This window comes from Polypterus senegalus, chromosome 5 (genome assembly GCF_016835505.1).
Source record: "Polypterus senegalus isolate Bchr_013 chromosome 5, ASM1683550v1, whole genome shotgun sequence".
NCBI lineage: Eukaryota > Metazoa > Chordata > Cladistia > Polypteriformes > Polypteridae > Polypterus > Polypterus senegalus.
The window spans coordinates 133,388,951-133,406,674 of NC_053158.1; the positions used below are offsets into that span (position 1 = coordinate 133,388,951).

General features: G+C 34.3%; 1 protein-coding gene across 1 annotated transcript in view; it reads left to right on the forward strand.

Annotated features, from left to right (window-relative positions):
- Nucleotides 1-290: 290 nt before the first annotated feature.
- LOC120529514 (tensin-3-like) overlaps nucleotides 291-17,724 on the forward strand; it is a 333,361-nt gene continuing 315,927 nt past the window's right edge. The window contains exon 1 of the mRNA XM_039753385.1: nucleotides 291-365. Coding sequence (XP_039609319.1) covers nucleotides 345-365 — 21 coding nt within the window. The 5' untranslated portion in view covers nucleotides 291-344. The remainder of the gene's footprint in view (nucleotides 366-17,724) is intronic.

Here is a 17,724-nt window from a genome sequence, read left to right on the forward strand (position 1 = left end):
CCCTTGAAAGGCAGGATTAGGAGGATGGAAATGGGGAGGGGTTGGGGGATTTGGGGTGGGTATCCTAACATCATACTGGAGGATGAGCATAAGGTAAAAGAAAACACATGCCCACAGTCTCTAAGGGAGAGAGCCCCTCACTTAATGCTCCCACCCTCTCTTCTAGCAAAAGGGATCAAGGACTTTTTCAACGGAAGGTGGAGTTTCTTAATGAATGTGCATGCTTAGGCTCCGTGCTACAGCAGCTTAGTTTGCAAAGGAGCCACGACACAATGCGAGGTGTTAATTTTCACTGCTGTCGGAAGAAGACTGAGAAAAATCCTCTTGAATGTTCAGTTCCTCTTATGTCGCACAATTCCCAAAAGGTAAGGTGTTTTAGGTTACTAAATGCTTGTAAACTGTTAAATAGAAACTGACAACATTAAACACCATTTCTGTGCTTCTTTTCATAAGTTTTGTTGCCTTTATTGTTTTATGACATACCAGGAAGATGAAAGTAACTCTACTTATGCACAGTGATTTAAACTGACTTGCAGTATCTTTTGCTGTTTTACTACTTTTTTATTTTATTTTTTCAGTACAATGTACTGTATGTGTCAGATTTGTCTGAAAAGTGGTGTTCTGTCCTTTTAACTGAATGAAGGAAAAAAATGCCATTTCTAGTTATGTTCAGCAGGAGATGTCACTTCTTGTTAGCCACAGAAGAAATCTTTCTGCAGTGTACTGTAACTGCCTGTTCCATTAGTTTTCTTGTAACTTGATGACTGTGGCAGTTTTAATCATGGAAGTGATCTTTCAAGAAAAACTAAAATTTTTCTGAGTCCACACAAGTCTAAAGTGACTGTAATTATCTAAATAACCAAAGTTTTACCAAGCCTGTTTTTATATTTTTACTCATCAAAATAACTACTTTCAAAGAAAAAATTTTTTGTTCTTTGCTTTGTTTTGTTAAAATCGGTTGTGCTTGCTGAAAAATAGTGAGAGAATGAAACCTATTATATAATAAGTAAATTGTAAACTATTTTACTTTTCATATAGACCTGCTCAACAGATATCTGGATTAGGACAATGTAATTTACAAACTCTCTTGTGACTTTTTATTTATTTCCAAAATGTGGACTCAAGCAGGCATTATATGTGTGCTTCCCTATGTTTTGACAGTGAATTGAGGAGAGTTATTCCTGAGTAAATTCATGTGGTGCCTTCTGTGGGCAGTTTGTTGAGACAGGTGTTCCTGCCTCAGGAAGAACTGACTAGCTTTGCCAATTAATGGATGTGATCTGGCTTTTATTTTGCTCTAGCTTTCCTTCCTGAGGGCAGAATTAAAAACTAATTATTGTGGACAGCTCAGCACCTTAAAAGCTAAGCCCACACTATGGTGTTTTGTGACAGTTTTATTACATATTTAACTCCTAATTGTTGTTGATGAGGTTGTGTTTACTTGAAAATGTGATTTATCTAATGTTTTTAAAATGTAGATTGTTTTAAGAATACTTTATATGCAAAAGCAGTTTGCTTATATAGATATGCTACTTTATAGAGTCTGTATATAAATTATGTACATATAAATAAAGATTTTCAGTTCTTTCTTGGTTTTTCATGGTTTAGTGCTATTTCTTCACAGCTCTAGTAACTGTGGGTCGATTCTTATTCAAGATATGTATGTAGCTTGCAGGTTCTTACTGCCATAACAGAGGTTTATTCCTGAATCCTGAAGACTTGTGTGTTTTTATAACTAGAAGTTCTCATCTGGCTTGTTCTGAATGGATATTGGTTGTGTTTGTCCTGTGATGAACTATTGTCTCTTACATTCTTGTCTTGTACCCAGTGCTGACTGAGAGAGACACCTCGGCTACCCATCACCCTGCAAGTAATAAAGTGGATTGAGCAATAGTTTAACTCTCATTGCATAACATGAAGGAAAGTAGTTGGTGGATGGGATACATTTTTGTGACCTCTTTCTAAACTGTTTGAGACAGTAAATTTGTTTAGTTTTGTCATATTGTTCATTTAAAGTATACACTGGCTTATTATTTACTAGTTCTGTGAAAATGAGTGTTAGATTCAACTTTATTGCGGCATTAAGAAATAAACTGTCTTTAAAAATACATCTTGTCACTTCAGTTATACAGAGAAAATAATTTGAATACATTTTTCTCAAAAAGTCTAAATGATATTCTTCAGCTATGTTGCAAAATATTCAACCCTGCAAAAGTGATTTGCAGTATGTTGCATTTGTATAAATAACCTGTCCTTAAGGCAATGTTCATGGCATGTGTAACGTGTGTTCCATATTTTTGCTTCTGATTGAAAAAGGTTTTCAATTTAAGCAAACAAGGCATCGTACACTGTATGCACAATTATTAGGCAAGTGAGTATTTTGAGCATATCATCATTTTTAATGCGTATATTCCAACTCCAAGCTGTATTAACTTGAATGCTTATTGGATTTAAGCACGTCAGGTGATGTGTATTTGTGTAATGAGGGAGGGTGTGGCCTAAGGAGATCAACACCCTATATCAAGGTGTGCAGAATTATTAGGCAGCTAGTTTTCCTCAGGCAAAATGGGCCAAAAAGAGATTTAACTGACTCTGAAAAGTCAAAAATTGTAAAAAGTCTTTCAGAGGGATGTAGCACTTTTGGAATTGCTAAGATATTGGTGTGTGATCACAGAACCATTAAACATTTTGTTGCAAATAGTCAACAGGGTCGCAAGAAACGTGTTGAGAACAAAAGACGCAAATTAGCTGCCAAAGATTTGAGAAGAATCAAACGTGAAGCTACCAGGAACCCATTATCCTCCAGTACTTTCATATTCCAGAGCTGCAACCTACCTGGAGTGCCCAGAAGTACAAGGTGTTCAGTGCTCAAAGACATGGCCAAGGTAAGGAGGGCTGAAACCCAACCACCACTGAACAAGAAACATAAGTTGAAACGTCAAAACTGGGCCAAGAAATATCTGAAGACAGATTTTTTTCAAAGGTTTTATGGACCGATGAGATGAGAGTGACTCTTGATGGACCAGATGGATGGACCTGTGGATCAGTAATGGGCACAGAGCTCCACTCCAACGTGGAGGTGGGGTACTGGTATGAGCTGGTATTTTTAAAGATGAGCTAGTTGGACCTTTTGCATTGAAGATGAACTCAAAATCAACTCCCAAACCTACTGCCAGTTTTTCAAAGACACTTTCTTCAAACAGTGATACAGGAAAAAGACCATGATTTTTATGCAGGCCAATGCTCCATCACTTGCATCGAAGTTCTCCACTGCGTGGCCAGCCAGTAAAGGCCTTAAAGATGAAGGAATAATGACATGGCCCCCCTTCCTCATCTGACCTAAACCCTATCGAGAACTTGTGGGCACTTCTTAAACGCTAGATTTACGGGGGAGAAAAACAATACACCTCTCTGAAGAGTGTCTGGGAGGCTGTAGTCACTGCTCCACAAAAGCTGATCGTCAACAGATCAAGAAACTGACAGACTCCATGAATGGAAAGGCTTATGACTGTTATTAGAAAGAAGGGTGGCTATATTGGTCATTGACTGATTGATTTATTTTTTTTGAAATGTCAGAGATGTTTATTTGTAAATTTTGAGGTGTTTGTTTATTATTCTCACTATAACAGATGAAAATAAACAAGTGAGATGGAAAATTTTCATTTTTCCTTCAGTTGCATAATAAATCTGCACACTAATAGTTGCCTAATAATTGTGCGCACATATGTATTCCCCTGATGATGTTCACACTCACATTTCCGTTGTGAAACAGTCAGGTTTCAGGTTTATTAACATTTTGGATTGACTGATAGCACTGTGTTTGTTCCATATTAAAATTAATCCTCAAAAATACAACTTGCCTAATAATTCTGCACTCCCTGTATGTTTGGAGCTGGGAGCATGGATCATTGTTAATGCTGGGACAAATTTTAAAAATAGCTCCTTAAAAATCATGTTAGAATATCTTTTGTTTTTGTAAAGTGCATTTATGAAAATGTTTGTCTTTATGAATATTATGTATTATGTTTTGTCAATTGTGGTGTTAGCAATTATACAATATATTCACTACTCAACAGAGAGCACCTTAAATTCTTTATTTGCTTTGTAGTTGTTTAAATTTAGTCTTGTGTAAAATGAGAGTGGATTTTAATTTTTCAAGGAACATATTCTTACATTATTAATGAATTGTTATGAAGGCACTGTTTAATTTTAGTGCATTCAGCACTAGTTTTGGCACTCGCATGTCTCCCATTTGTTATTATATAACACCAAGCTGCAGAGACTGGACCCTGCATGCCAGTCTTTACTCACACAGGAGTTGTCCAGAGCTTTTAAACCGAATGGTATGTTGACATGTAAATATGCTCAGAAGTGCAGGAGTGGTAACTCAAAATGTTTTGGCTAATTGACCCTTTAATTCTTAGCCTCTGATTGGGCTTCAGGAACATCTCTTTGTTGTAATTATTCTATGTCTCAGTGATTCTTGGCTTCAGGCCTGTATACTTTATATAATTCTGTATTCAGCACAACTTCTTTGAAAGTGTTTCAGATTTGTGTTTCCTTCCACAATCCAAAGACATACTTCCATTTCCCTGAAATATTTCAAATTATGTGGACACTGTGAAGATCAGGATGCTTGTGGATCATTTTGCCAGAATAGCTTCCTGCTCTTAACATCAATGGATTGATAGGTTTGTTTCTTTTGTTTGTTAACATGTAAGCTGAATATGACTTTGCAAGCATTACATGGGTTTTGAAACACACACACAATAAAACTATTGAGCACTGTAGTAGGAGACTAAAAACTGGAAAACCTTTATTTAGGTGTTTGTGTACTGAACATTATCTTCTTATGAATACTTTCATGTTACTGCAAGGACATTAGCCAAGTATTCAACATGATAGAAAAGATTAACTACGTGTCCTGAGCCCAGTTGTCTTGCTGATGGATCGTGTGAAGAGTATAAAGTGGGAATGACAGAAAACTAACATTTGCCTACTTTTATTACTTGCTAAGTACTCAGAAGTGCTCCAGACTTTAAAGCTTCAAGTTTTATTGGCACAAAGGTACACTTCATTTGGTAGAATATCTTCTAAATAAGCATACTTGGCCCTGTTGAATTCACAAAGTCTTTTTAACTACCAGCCTTTTTTTACTGAAAATAAGAAAAGTCTAATTCATTACAAAATGTGAAAAAACCCTAAAAGTGAATAGTAACACTATTAGCAAAATTAAGATTATAAATCGAATTGTATATCTATTCATTATATATACACGTAATGACTTGGTTATACCTTATAGAAGGAATTAGAGTTGGTCTACAGATTTTTCAAATTCAGACATACATCATATTCCAAGACCATAAAGTACAGCTTCACTGGCAGACTAGTCTCTATTGGCTTCCAGTTATTTCAGTAACAGCCTGTAGACTTCACTTTTACTACTTTATTGATCTTTATCAAGTTAAAGTCCACACTTATATATAAAAAAGAGTGATGGCTTTGATAATATTGTAATATAAAATAAAGTGTAGCTCCTGTTAAAATAATAAACTTAAGTAATACTAAAGCTTTCTGTCTCTCACACCTTATACTCCACATGTAATTGACACTTATTTGTTGCTGCGTCGCTATCTTGATGGTAAAGGTTTTTGATATTGTTATATTTCTTTCTTTGTGAACTAAAACTGGAAATCTTTTAACTGCATCATTTTGGAAGTTTAATAATGATGGCATAATTTTATACTGTATATAGTACTATAAACCCCTTTTTTAATAGATAATTAAATTAAGGTTGTAGGGGTCTTGGATATCTCACAGCAGCCCTATATAGGATCAACCCTATATAGTATGTTGCTTTATCACAGGGCACACGGAAACAAAGCAACCTTCAAATCAGGTCGTTTTCAAGTGCTAGACCATTTTAACAGTGTGGCACAGTAGTGAATCTTACGGAACCTCTAACTTGTGTGGTTCGTTTTGTATTCTCTGTTTGTGTCTGTGTATGTTTTCACCAAGTATACTCATTTCCTCTCACACCTCATATTAATAAGTGTAAATGGGAGACCCATCCATGGCCGACTCCTATCCTTGTATCCAGTGATGCTTTATAGGCTATGGCCTTTTATATCAGATTAACTTACTACAGCCCAAGTTTGTTTAGAGAGTGACTGAATACCTGACAGCATCTATTTAAACAGTTTATTATGCATTTTGTGTTGTATGCCTGTTTATTTTGAAAAACACTTAACTGATCGTGATTGTTGACACTATGTAAAACAGTCCATGTATATGCAGGACAAATATTTTGATTCCACCAATCTGTAATTGCTTCTGTGATATATATCTATTAGACAAAATCTGTGTCCATCAGATATGGAAATATGGTTGACTTTTGTGGCCTCATGAAGGAGACTATAAGTCAAATTTATTAAACATGGAGTTATAAAGAAAAACAGAAATATTGCAATGAAAATCGCTTTGCTGACCAAAAGAATTAAGAGTAAGATATGGGTGAATAGAATAAAAGCTGTTGCATTTTAACAGGTTAGTAATATGCGATTTAAAAAAAAAACTGAAAAATGTGCTACCATGTATAGCTTTAGGAACATTTATTAACTTTGAAACGCACTACTGCATTTGTTCAGAAAGGTCTACTGTATCATTAAATAACTCTTTTAACGTTAAATCTTTTAACACTCTTTCTGGTTGTGAAGTAAAGCTCATTTTAACCCATTTAAGGCACCCTACACTATTTTCCAATAGCTGTCTTAAATTAATATTGATGTGACAATTATGAGAAATCGACAATATGGCGAAAAACCACACAGTGTATGTTTTTTCTTCATAGGCTGCATTAAGATGTATTTATTACAGAGATGTTATCTGAGCAATTTTTTGGCTCAAGCTGTAGCACAGCATTGTGGTGGCAAATTAAAATGCTACTATTTTAACATTTATTAATGGTACATGCTTCTAGGTACATAGAACACTAACAAGTAGAACACCTAATCTCTAGAGGTTGAAGCTGACAGCAAAACCTAAATGTGGAGTGGTTTTTAATTTGTGTGATTTAAGCAAACAGTCTGAGATGGTGAAAATTAGGTTCTGACAATGAGAATGAGTACACAGATAAGAATAAGGATTAAGTCAAATTGTCACTTTATACCAAGGCAAAAGGTCTTAATTAGTGGACATATACGAAGCAAATAATACAAGACAATGCTTAACAATGTGATAATTTTAACATGGGTAAGCAGTTGTGGATAATTTGTATACTAAATAAATTAGTGAAAGCGTTCAGATAATTAACATTGTACAGGTATTTCATGTCAGTAGAATGGGTTGCATGACATAAACTGATTTGCCTGGAAAGAGCAGTACAATTACATGTCAGCATTACAATGGGAACAATAGGAAGATATTGCATGATGTTTGCAAAAGAAAATTATTTATTGGGCCAGTTTTTAGTTTGCTTCCAAAAATGATAAGAAAAGTAATTACCACTTCACTGCTACAAAAATGAAGACGTAAACATGAAGTAATATTAAAGCATTACAGAAAACAATTGAGTTTGTAGGTTCAAACCAATCAACAGCTGTGTTGTTTTTCCTTAAAGCTCTTAGATTTTTGGTCAATGTTTTAAGGCATTTACATTCATTTAAAAATCATTTTCAACAGATGGCTAATGTCCACTGTACAGGCAAAATTAAACATACAATTTTGTATTTGAAGATTAAAAACAGATCAAATGTTTCAAAAGTACATTATATGGAATTACTAATGAAATACAGTTGTGTCTGGGCAATTACAAAAATGTTGTAAACCGGCAAGTGAGCCTTTTAAAATTTGGACTAACATTAATTGGGCATTAAGCAATGCATGTTCAATAGTAACATCAGTGAATATACCATATCTGTCCACTGTATAGCTGAGAGTGAAACTGAAATGGACATGTGAGGTAATCTGATCATTTACAGTAATTACTTGTATTTCTGCCATGGTTTCTTTTGTGTAAACTTTGTTTAGTACTTTGCACTGGAAAATCTTTGTTTGTTTATAGTAACAGCACCACTGAGAGCAAAATAACTTATTTTTTCCATGCTTAGATTACAAAAACCACCACCATACTGTATAGTTTTAATATTGGAAAAGAAAGTTCAATAAATGTATATACATGGAAAGATTTGTGCTCTCAAGAAGAAATCTGTGCAGTGCAAATAACTTTATACTTTTATTTTTTATTTAGATTCCTCATGTTTGGCTCATGGTATTTGGTATTTGCCTCTCAATGTCTAAACTTAGTCTTGAGATGTGGGGTTTGTGTGCTTTTAAAGGATTCTCTCCAGGGTTTTTGTTTTGTTTTAATAAAGACATTCCCGGGGATTAGGTTTGACTTCAATGAAGGGGAAAAAACAAAAAACAATGGTATGAAAAGCCAGTGTGCTTTTGATTATGTTGAAGGATGCCTAAGTTTTTCATGACAAAAATCGAATTTTCTTATCACACAATCTTGATTCATTTTACTTTACAGAGCAAATACATACATATTTGAAGACCAGAAAAGTTGCTTGGGTATTACAATCAGATATGCATCCACTCGGAGCAAACCTCATCTCTTTGCAAGCACATTTCTGCTTTGGGCTGAATGTTAGTGAGACATGCGAGATTGTGATTTCTTAAAGCAGGTTCAGTTCAATTAGGGAAGTAACATTTTTATTTTAATCATAAGCATTTTCACAAAACTCTTTAAATGGCCTTCTAGAATTTTATCCATTGTGCCACATTTACTGCAGCTGTCAGAAATACACAAGATAAGCAAATCTATTCAGGCAACAATACCTAACTAAACCTTATTAGAAAGGTGTGTAGCTCTGGCATTGTGTAACTGACCTCAAATATACTGTGTGTATATGTGTGTGTGTGTATATATATATATATATATGTGTATATATATATATATATATATATATATATATATATATATATACACAGTGGTGTGAAAAACTATTTGCCCCCTTCCTGATTTCTTATTCTTTTGCATGTTTGTCACACAAAATGTTTCTGATCATCAAACACATTTAACCATTAGTCAAATATAACACAAGTAAACACAAAATGCAGTTTTTAAATGATGGTTTTATTATTTAGGAGAAAAAATCCAAACCTACATGGCCCTGTGTGAAAAAGTAATTGCCCCTGAACCTAATAACTGGTTGGGCCACCTTAGCAGCAATAACTGCAATCAAGCGCTTGCGATAACTTGCAATGAGTCTTTACAGCTCTGGAGGAATTTTGGCCCACTCATCTTTGCAGAATTGCTGTAATTCAGCTTTATTTGAGGATTTTCTAGCATGAACCGCCTTTTTAAGGTCATGCCATAGCATCTCAATTGGATTCAGGTCAGGACTTTGACTAGGCCACTCCAAAGTCTTCATTTTGTTTTTCTTCAGTCATTCAGAGGTGGATTTGCTGGTGTGTTTTGGGTCATTGTCCTGTTGCAGCACCCAAGATCGCTTCAGCTTGAGTTGACGAACAGATGGCGGACATTCTCCTTCAGGATTTTTTGGTAGACAGTAGAATTCATGGTTCCATCTATCACAGCAAGCCTTCCAGGTCCTGAAGCAGCAAAACAACCCCAAACCATCACACTACCACCACCATATTTTACTGTTGGTATGATGTTCTTTTTCTGAAATGCTGTGTTCCTTTTACGCCAGATGTAACGGGACATTTGCCTTCCAAAAAGTTCAACTTTTGTCTCATCAGTCCACAAGGTATTTTCCCAAAAGTCTTGGCAATTATTGAGATGTTTCTTAGCAAAATTGAGACGAGCCCTAATGTTCTTTTTGCTTAACAGTGGTTTGCGTCTTGGAAATCTGCCATGACGGCCGTTTTTGCCCAGTCTCTTTCTTATGGTGGAATCGTGAACACTGACCTTAATTGAGGCAAGTGAGGCCTGCAGTTCTTTAGACGTTGTCCTGGGGTCTTTTGTGACCTCTCGGATGAGTTGTCTCTGCGCTCTTGGGGTAATCTGGTCGGCCAGCCACTCCTGGGAAGGTTCACCATTTTTCCATGATTTTGCCATTTGTGGATAATGGCTCTCACTGTGGTTCGCTGGAGTCCAAAAGCTTTAGAAATGGCTTTATAACCTTTACCAGACTGATAGATCTCAATTACTTCTGTTCTCATTTGTTCCTGAATTTCTTTGGATCTTGGCATGATGTCTAGCTTTTGAGGTGCTTTTGGTCTACTTCTCTGTGTCAGGCAGCTCCTATTTGAGTGATTTCTTGATTGAAACAGGCGTGGCAGTAATCAGGCTTGGGGATGGCTACGGAAATTGAACTCAGGTGTGATACACCACAGTTAGGTTATTTTTTAACAAGGGGGCAATTATTTTTTCACACAGGGCCATTTAGGTTTGGATTTTTTTTCTCCCTAAATAATAAAAACCATCATTTAAAAACTGCATTTTGTGTTTACTTGTGTTATATTTGACTAATGGTTAAATGTGTTTGATGATCAGAAACATTTTGTGTGACAAACATGCAAAAGGATAAGAAATCAGGAAGGGGGCAAATAGTTTTTCACACCACTGTATATATATATATATATATACACACACACACAGTGGTGTGAAAAACTATTTCTGATCTGCTTATATAATGCCTTATAAGAATCCAATTTTTCAGTTACAGTGATCAATTTTTGCTAGACTTTGGATATACTGTGCATTAATTGGTTATGTTCATTGGTGCCTTGTAATATTCTGTTCCTTTTATACAGGAAAAAAAAATTCTGTTTAAACTGTTGTTCTACCTGCAGCATTTAATTTGCGCTACAGATAATAATTGATTGTGATTATTTCTTTAGGGTTATACATTTATCATTTTGATTGTTTACTTTTTTATAATAAGTATACTATATACCAGTGAACATAAGAGCTTACTCAGAATACTGAAAAAAAATCTACAAATCTGCATTACATATAATAGTAATTTTTAAAAAGCAAATTTTTGTATCAAACAGCTAATGGCTCCTTCTGTAGGTATGCCATAACTAGAGACCATTCTGTGACAGTAGGAGTTGTGGAGTGAAACCTGATCCTCCTCCTAGTTTAAACCCTGATGGATTTGATTAGTCCCCATTAGTGCTGGCCTAATGGGGAGCATAGAAAGGTAGTGCTGTAATGCTCTAATTACCCCCTATAAAGATCTTTTATGAGTGTGTAATGTTTTCTCTGTTGGCTAAGCCATTTCTGCATGCCAGTGTTAAAGTCCAAAAGGTGGGAGTTCTGTTTGTTTGTGACCACAGCACTTTAGTAGAACAGGAAGCTTTCAGTGTTTGTTGAGAAAACAGTGCATGACTATCATGCTTTTTTTGGTTTCTTTGCCAGTGCCTGACTTGAAAGAATTTGCAAGGCCACAAAGTTACTTGACTGTTATTTAGGAAAGTAAAACACGTAATAATAATAATAAATTGTATTTATATAGTGCATTGGTGTGTAAAGGTGATCCACAAATATCCATGTTTTTCAAATGCATATAGATTTATGGCAGTGGGAGTAAAGAAGAAATTTCTGTTAAAGCAATGGTTTTTTTCCCGGTTATTGGAGATTCCTACAGCTAGAATGGGTTATGCCGAGTAGCTATGTGTTTACATCCATATGTGTTAATTTCCTGAACATGGTTCTTCAATTTGGGGTCAAGGGGACCCAATGTCTATTCTGGTATACTGTATATATCCTGGGTGCAAGAGAGGCGATAGAGGCATGTTTCCATCATAAGACACATTTCAATGTGTGTGTATACTGGAAAAATGTAGTCACCACTCACCTGAAATCTTTGAGCAGTAGGTGAAATACTGGAGTAAACTGAGCAGAAACCCAAACAATACACAGGGAACACACACAAATTCTTCTTAAACAATAAATGGGCCATTGTTCAAAGACCATCCTCTGAAGCTGTTAAGCTGAGCTAAACACTGTGACTCAATACAACATTTGTACATGTGTGTGCGTGTATGTTATCAACACTAAAACAATAATAAAACAGTGATTTTTGCCTACTTTAGTACTGTGTATTCTTTAAATGAAACATTATGTTGCTTTAGTACCTTAAATTAGATTAATGATTTAGAAGAATGATGCATGAATGGATAGATGAATTATTCAGTGTTGTTAAGAAAAGAAGCGCAATATTTGTAGGCCAGTTGAAAAATGGAAACTGACAGCTGTTTGGTTTGATTGGATGATTGTTTGCGTGGAAGGGGATTAAAAAAAAAAAAAGTCCTGTGCTCCTCTAATAAATGAGAGTGGTGTGTCTGATTAAACTCCTATCATAGACTGTTTAAATTCAAAGACTATCATTATGAATGGCTCCAGGGAGCCAGGCTTTGATGCTTATTTCTAAGATGTCTTAATGAAGGAAGCTGTAGGAGAACTCGAGTTTTTTTTTTTTGTGCTGGTTGACCAGATCCCATAAACATTTTAATGGGCTTCTTAACTGGTTTTATTAAAAGCACCTTTAAAACACATCAGTTGTGTTTTAAATAAAAATTTGACTGTGTAACCTTGTATTTGATAGGTGAACAGTACAGTATTGCAACTTAAAAAAAAAAATGTTTAAAATTCAGGTGCTGTAGCATATTATTGTTTGTTGGTTCCACACTGCATTTTTAAAATAACTTTTGTCTTAGTCTAAATGAGTTCAAAGCTATTTAGCAATTCATTACTGGAATAAATAATTAATATGCATTTTATTATTTTTCATTATTTGCTTGTTCTTTTTAGTTTTGTTGAAATATATATGAAAGCATAAAATGAGTAGCTTTAGTCTTAGAAATAATGTTCAATTAAAATTTCCTTTATTGGAAAGAAACCATGCCAAGCCATTAGATTCTTAGAAATTATTAGCTTTCAACTTTATTTACTTACTTACATTAATTTATTAATTGATTGCACAATGATTGAGTTTATCTGTTAAAAAAAAAATTAAAAATTAAGAATTACAATTTCATTTTGATTGTTTTCTGAACAGACAAGACAAGTGTGTGGTGGTGGGAGCTTGGAGTTTAAAAGCTATTAACGATATATTCTTGCAACAATGTGTTTCTCTTTACCTCATTTTATTACACTGTTCTAAAATATTTGTTCTAGGAGATTTGTATTCTGTTATTCATTGCTTCAAATTAATCTTATTTTACAAAAAAACAAAAAAAAAGTTCTTTCTATTGAATAATGATGCTAGTGATGATTTTATTGGTGACCACTGATTATTGCAGCAAGAAACTGAACTCAACTAAAGCTCCATTTTATTGCATAAATGGTGAAGAGAAAAAACTAATTGGAAAATTGCAAACAACTTTGACTGGGAAAGCTGTAGTTTTTTAAAAAAAAAAAAAAGATTATTTTATTGTGTAAATATAATGTGTGAAACTATCCATCCATTTCCCAACCCGCTGAATCCGAACACAGGGTCACGGGGGTCTGCTGGAGCCAATCCCAGCCAACACAGGAAACAAGGCAGGGACCAATCCCGGGCAGGGGGCCAACCCACCGCAGGACACACACAAACACACCCACACACCAAGCACACACTAGGGCCAATTTAGAATCGCCAATCCACCTAACCTGCATGTCTTTGGACTGTGGAAGGAAACCGGAGTACCCGGAGGAAACCCACGCAGACACGGGGAGAACATGCAAACTCCATGCAGGGAGGACCCGGGAAACAAACCTGGGTCTCCTAACTGTGAGGCAGCAGCGCTACCACTGCGCCACCGTGCCGCCCTGTGTGAAACTACCAGGAATTGAATGTCTTGTTTGCTTATTTTTCATAGTTAAAGTCTTAATCCTAAAAATGCATAATAAATGAGAGAATGTTGGGTTTTATTGTGTTTATAAGAATTACACATGAGCTTCTTGAAATCATTTATGTTGTGTGTGCCACATCAGCTGACCCCTGAGGTTCACCCACCAATGGGATACGAGGGCATGAAGTAACTCCTTTTCACAAAACTTACAATCAGAAATAAGAATTTTCATATATATACAGACCTTGAAATAGCCTAAAATGATACCCCACATGCATATGTTTGAAATTTGTTAATTTTTAAACTTCTGAAAGTGATCCTTAAAGGGCTAGGACCAACTCGTAAAGAATTAATTATCAAAAACATGATCGTATTTGTTCTCAGCTTCCTCAAAATAGTTAAATGAAATTCCATATGCTTATATTACTGATCCACATTAGTTCAACTACAAATATTTGCATTTTAAATATTTGAGCTTAAGTACGCATTTTAATATTTCAAATTTGATGCAGATATTCGTTATGTATTTCTACCTCATAAATAAATAATACATTTCTTTTGAACACCCCAAATTAAACCACTTACGCTAGCTTACACTTATTATGTAACCTATTTTCATTTATCTTTTGAAGCTGTAAATAATTAAAATAAACTGAACACAATATCACATTGAAGATTATACTAAACAACCTACAAAATACAGAATTTTTGCTCAAAAGCTTATGTTCTTTAATTAGTACATTGAGTACAGAATACATGACAATGTGTGATAAAGGTGCTAAGCTTGGTATTTGATACTGGAGAGCTTCTTGGACAGGGATTATTACAGATGTGGGTCTGATTCTTTGACTGCAATATTAACAGTGAGACTATGCCTACATTAAATTTGTTTATCCTCTTGTCATTTTACCTTAATATGACTAAAACAATAATGCATTGTACAGTTATAGTATGTTAAACATATATTTATTAATTTCAGAAATTAATATGTCATATGAAAGTCTGGTGTATCAAAGGTGGTGCAAAACTGTGTTTTGTTTTCATGAATCATCATTCATATAGTGTGATCCATGTCAAGTTCAGCTTTATGAAGAAGTTGCAATGAACTTAATTGTTGTTATTCTCTAAAGGACAAAAAAATCAGCAATCATATTTTTTTAACATCAGTTATTTCTGATTGTCCAAAAACAGATATGTATGATCACTGAGTTTATCAGTGAGCTATTACTAAGACTAAGGAAAATACACAACACAGATAATTTAGCATTGCCAGCTCCATTTCTTTTTTGTAAGACATGACTGGATGACTGAAAAAGCCTTTGTTGCCACACATACTATGAGACTGGCTGTTATTTCTTTTTTTGAGATAAATACAACAGTAGTAGAGCATTCAGTAGTCCTAACCTAATGGGGATGATATAAAGAAAGCAGTCCTAGCTTCAACTGTATGTTTTTCTAAGCTGTAAAATTCTTACTTATTGCTTAATCTGGAATACTACTCAAGGAAAACCTTTTGTGAATAGTAGGCACACACTTCCACACATACACAAATTACAGGAAAAAGGGAAACCTTGCCTGTGATCATGCCAAACTAATTATCCAAATGAAGAGGGGAAAAACAGATTATCGTTTTTTGTTACTTTACAGATAATTTAGAGAGAAGTTGTTTTGATATAAAATTGTGTTTCTGCTTTTTGATATTGTCAATGTGTTCTATATACAGGAAATCCAATTTTGCAATAGAGTTTTTGTAAAATATCTAAGGAGAACTTGATTTGTAATATCTAGGAAAAACAGCTTAGTTGTGAAAATGTTCAAATTCCTGATCATAATTTACATGGTTTCTCCAAATACATGCCCAGAAGAAGGCAAATTGATATTGCTGCAAATATTGTTTTTCCCATTAAAAAAAAATCTAAATACTATGATCTGTTTTGGCTCTGGACTTACATAGGAACATAGTTGTAGAACTTTTAGGATATCTCTTTCATAATAGCGTTAATATTCTAATAAACATTATAATATTGTAGTCTGTGGTAATATATGAAATTCTTTTATTTTTAACACATGTTTTAGAACAGTGTAGGAATTATTGATGTTGCACTGTGATACTTCTGTTACTTTTGCTGTGTGCCTTGGTGTCTAGTTTTATGATGCAGCTGTGCTTTTTTGTATCACTCTTGAAGTGCTTTCAAACCCTGCCTAAAAACTATCTCTGCTACATTTTTTTAAGATAAGAAATACAAAAAGTAAACTTCTCAATATAAATGTAATCTTACTTGCTCTGTTAAACACTTTGTAATGATGTATGTTAACCATGCTCCTTCTTATGACATTAGTTACATTATTTTTTTTTATTTATTTATTTTTTGCTTACAATGGACACCATACTCTACTTATAAAAAGTCAATGTCATCCTGTAACTGATACTGGAATAATGGGCATTCCCTTGTTGCCAGTTGTCAGCTTTATTGACCCCAATACTTCTTTTCATTTTATGATACAACTGTAGGACAATACCCAGCAGGCATATAAGCTTGTTGCTTGAACCCATAATTTGTGGCTTGTGTTTCATGTGCCCTATGGACAATAAATTGTTTTATTTGGAAAAAATGCATTAGATTTTAATGGCTTTTGTTGGCTCCATCTTCTTAAAACAAAACCTTCCCACTGTGCCTTGTGCCAGCTTCTTTTGTGGATAAATGCTTTTCCTTCATGTCTCAGAGAGCTGACAAAAAACAAAAAAAGTCTGTACTGGTGATGAAGGCTTAGTACAATGACTGACATGACCCTTTCACCCTGTTAACAGCACTTTTGGGATCACCTGGGGTGGATTGAGTCATGGAATGCAGGGCACATTTCATTCATTCTTAAACATTAAAACCAACAAAATTATTGTTTAAGGTTAACCTAGAGCAGATATATCTGCTAAATGTTATCTGAATCAAAATTCAGCTTTTTATTTTTTAACATACTATTGCTGTCTAACAAGTTTTCTTTTTTAAATGTTTCGATCAATAAACTGAAAATAAAACTAAACTATACATACAATGAAACAAACTACCACATGTTTATAGATTTTGAAAAGAGCTAATAATAATATAATATATAGCTGTGCAAGTCAAACAAAATAAATATGTAGCAGAAGTGTTAATAGTTTTTGCACCTGTTTATAGATAGACACTATAACACCACTGAAACAACCATTTTAAAATGAACAGAATATACCTACCTTTCATTTACCAATCAAAAATTGCAAATATGGAAGCTGATTTTATATTATTTCAACTTGGATTGCTGTTACACTTCTCATTTAACAAGTATTTATGCAAAACAAAAATGTTGATACAAAATTAAAAGATACATTGTACATACAAATGATATATCAATGTTGTAGTACAGCATAAATCAAGTTTAACCTTTCTTGTACATGAACAACACAATACAAACTGTTAATAGTGTGAAATATAGTACAATTAAGAAAATGATCAAATGTTGAGCATCATATATTGAGAACAGTACTCGCAGTTACAGTATATAGTGCAATTGAAAAGTTTACATCTTTCAGAAATGACGAGTCCATCAAAAGATCTAATTTTTCTAACAGATTTACAAAGATTATTAATTGTACGGGTGTATCTTGGGGCATTCAAAGTTAGGAAAACTGCTATGTGTTCCTTGTATTGAATACCTCCTAATTACATTTTTTATTTACTTGTTTCTGTCTTCATTCTGCCATTTTTAATCTGCTATGTTGTGATGTTAAATAGCCACTTACCTGATTTGTGCTTACTTAAATCTTTCAGGCAAGTGGTAGGTTCTCAAAGGTGCAAATATGTGATTACTGTAGAGTTACAGTTAGGTAAGTAAAGAAGAGGAATTAAATAAAGCCCTGACAACGACAAACTGAAC